Source organism: Colobus angolensis, unplaced genomic scaffold (assembly GCF_000951035.1).
Source record: "Colobus angolensis palliatus isolate OR3802 unplaced genomic scaffold, Cang.pa_1.0 Scaffold277, whole genome shotgun sequence".
Taxonomy (NCBI): domain Eukaryota; kingdom Metazoa; phylum Chordata; class Mammalia; order Primates; family Cercopithecidae; genus Colobus; species Colobus angolensis.
Window position 1 is genome coordinate 1,869,238 of NW_012116010.1, and position 2,856 is coordinate 1,872,093.

Consider the following 2,856-nt stretch of genomic DNA (forward strand, 5'->3'; position numbering starts at 1 on the left):
GATCTCAGCTCACTGCAAGTTCCGCCTCCCGGGTTCACGTCATTCTCCTGCCTCAGCCTCCTGAGGAGCTGGGACTACAGGTGCCCGCCACCACGCCTGGCTAATTTTGGGGGTTTTTTTTTTTTGTATTTTTAGCAGAGATGGGGTTTCACCATGTTATCCTGGATCGGCTCGATCTCCTGACCGCGTCGTGATCTGCCCGCCTCAGCCTCCCAAAGTGCTGGGATGACAGGCGTGAGCCACCGCGCCCGGCCGAACTCATCCTTTTTGATCCGCCATGTCGTTCTCGACGGTGACGTGATTGTCTACAGGCCCCCGAGTTCAGGTGGTCTTCCTGGCTGGGCTGCGACCCAAACTCCAAGCTTCCACACGGCCACTGACTGAACTGTGTGCTCTCAAAGCCTGCGCACCTGTCCAGCCAAGGGCGGCCAGCAGCTAAGAGAAGGACGGGATATAGCAAGCCCCAGGCAGAAGACCCAGCCAGCTGTGCACACGAAGTGCATCGTGGGACACAGAGACCTCCAGCCCCCGTGCTCCTTGTCCATTATTTCCGTAGAAAGTCTGTCTTTTTATTTATTACTTATTTATTTATTTATTTTGAAACAAAGACTCTCGCTCCGTCGCCCAGGCTGCAGCGCAGTGGCGTGATCTCCTCTCGCTGCGACCTCCGCCTCCCAAGTACAAGCGATTCTCCTGCCTCAGACTCCTGAGTACCTGAGATGACAGGCGCCCACCACCACGCCTGGCTACTTTTTTGGATTTTTTTTAGTAGAGACCGGGTTTCACCATGTTGGTCAGGCTGGTCTCGAACTCCCGACCTTGGGATCCACCCACCTCGGCCTCCCAAAGTTCTGGGATGACAGGCGTGAGCCACCGCGCCTGGTCGACTTGTTTATTATTTCCTTCCCAAGCTGCTGCCCAGGGAGGGGGATCCTGAACTCTGTATATCCCTGCTGACAGTGACTAAAAGTCACAAATCAGAGAAGGCTCTCCAGTCTGCAAAGAGGCTTCTACCAGCCAGGAGCTCTTCTGAGTGATCCACTGAGTTGCAGGAGGGAGACAGGGTGGGTGGATCATGGCCTGAAGTATGACAGCCCTGCGGGGTGCAGGAGGTGCTTAAGGGGTGAGCTTGGGGTTGCTGGGTTTGTATTTGAAAAGCAAGCTCAGGGCCAGGTGCGGTGGCTCACGCCTATAATCCCATCACACTGGGAGGCCGAGGCAGGATGACTGCATGAGCCCAGGAGTCTGAGACGAGTCTCTACAAAAAGTTTTAAAATGACTGGCGGCAGTGGCTCATGCCTGTAATCGTAGCACTTTGGGAGGCCGAGGCGGGCAGATCACGAGGTCAGGAGATCGAGACCAACCTGGCTAACACGGTGAAACCCCCGTCTCTACTAAAAATACAAAAAATTAGCCAGGCGTGGTGGCGGGCGCCTGTAGTCCCAGCTACTTGGGAGGCTGAGGCAGGAGAATTGCTTGAACCCGGGAGGCGGAGATTGCAGTGAGCCGAGATCGTGCTACTGCACTCCAACCTGGGCGACAGAGCACTTTGGGAGGCCGAGGGGGTCAGATCATGAAGTCAGGAGTTCAAGAGCAGCCTGGCCAACATGGTGAAACCCTGTCTCTATTGAAAATACAATAATTAGCTGGGCATGGTTGTGTGCACCTGTAGTCCCAGCTACTCTGGAGGCTGAGGCGGGAGAATTGCTTGAACCCGGGAGGCGGAGATTGCAGTGAGCCGAGATCGTCCCATTGCACTCCAGCCTGGGCGACAGAGCGAGACTCCATCTCAAAAAAAAAAAAAAAAAAAAGGACATTGCTCACACACTCCCTACAGAGAACAGAAGACACAGCTCTGAGGTTCTGGGGGTGGGGGGATACTTACCACCGAGGTCGCACATACGTGGGAACCCTGAAAGGTCGAAGGCGGTGAGCACGCTTCTCCCGTTGACGCTCCAGACGTCCTGCAGAGCTTGCATGAACTGCAGCCGCTCGCCCTCAGACCTGGCGTGCAAAGCCACGCTCGTGAAGAGGGTGAAGATCCGGGCGAGCGTCCAGAGCAAGGGCGTACATAACCCCCTGCTGAGAACACAGCCGTACCTCACAGGTGCACCTGAGAGCTTCGCATGGGTGAAACGGAACACGAAGTCATTGGGGATGGGGGAACCAGAGGTTGGCCACCAAAGGGTACCCAGCTCTGGGAAACCCGGGGTCGAGTCAGAACGGATCATTGTTCTCTGGATGGGAAGGGATTTCCATCCAAAGAGGAGTTTAGATGTTTTCTAAGAGGAAAGTCGATAATATGTCGCCCCACCCACAGAGCTCAGCTCCAGAGGACAAATCCAGGAAGGTGGGGTGGGGGTCCACATATCCTGGGGCAGGGACCCCAGAAGGTGGGAATTCAGGTCGTGGGGGAAGAGGCTAGAGAAAAGGCAGGAACTAGTAAGGGAGGGAGGTGAGATGGAGCCAAGAAGGACAGGTGGACACGGAGGCGGACAGAGCTCATGTGTTGGAAGCTCCCTCTCTCCTCCTGTCCTCTCGGCAGAGCCTACTGTGGGGGTTTGCCTCAGAGTAATGAGGGCTGAAAAATTGCCTGTTAGGTACCGGGATCACTATTCAGGTGGTGGGCACACTAAAAGCCCAGGCTCCACACTGCAACATGTAAGCATGGAAGAGACGGGGACTTGTGCCCACTAAACAGATACATGTATACACATATACATACACGTGTATACATATATTCATATATAGATGAAGAAAGGAAGGAAGGAGGAGGAAAAGAAAAAAGGAGAGAAGAAAGGAAAGGAGAGAAAGAAAGAAAGAAGGAAGGAAGGAAGAAAAGAAAGAAAGAAAGAA

The 2,856-nt window shown here is 54.3% G+C and overlaps 1 protein-coding gene across 1 annotated transcript in view; it reads right to left on the reverse strand.

Annotated features, from left to right (window-relative positions):
• Positions 1-2,856, reverse strand: part of ASMT (acetylserotonin O-methyltransferase) — a 39,639-nt gene that overhangs the window by 14,162 nt on the left and 22,621 nt on the right. The window contains exon 3 of the mRNA XM_011948260.1: positions 1,886-2,237. Coding sequence (XP_011803650.1) covers positions 1,886-2,237 — 352 coding nt within the window. The remainder of the gene's footprint in view (positions 1-1,885; positions 2,238-2,856) is intronic.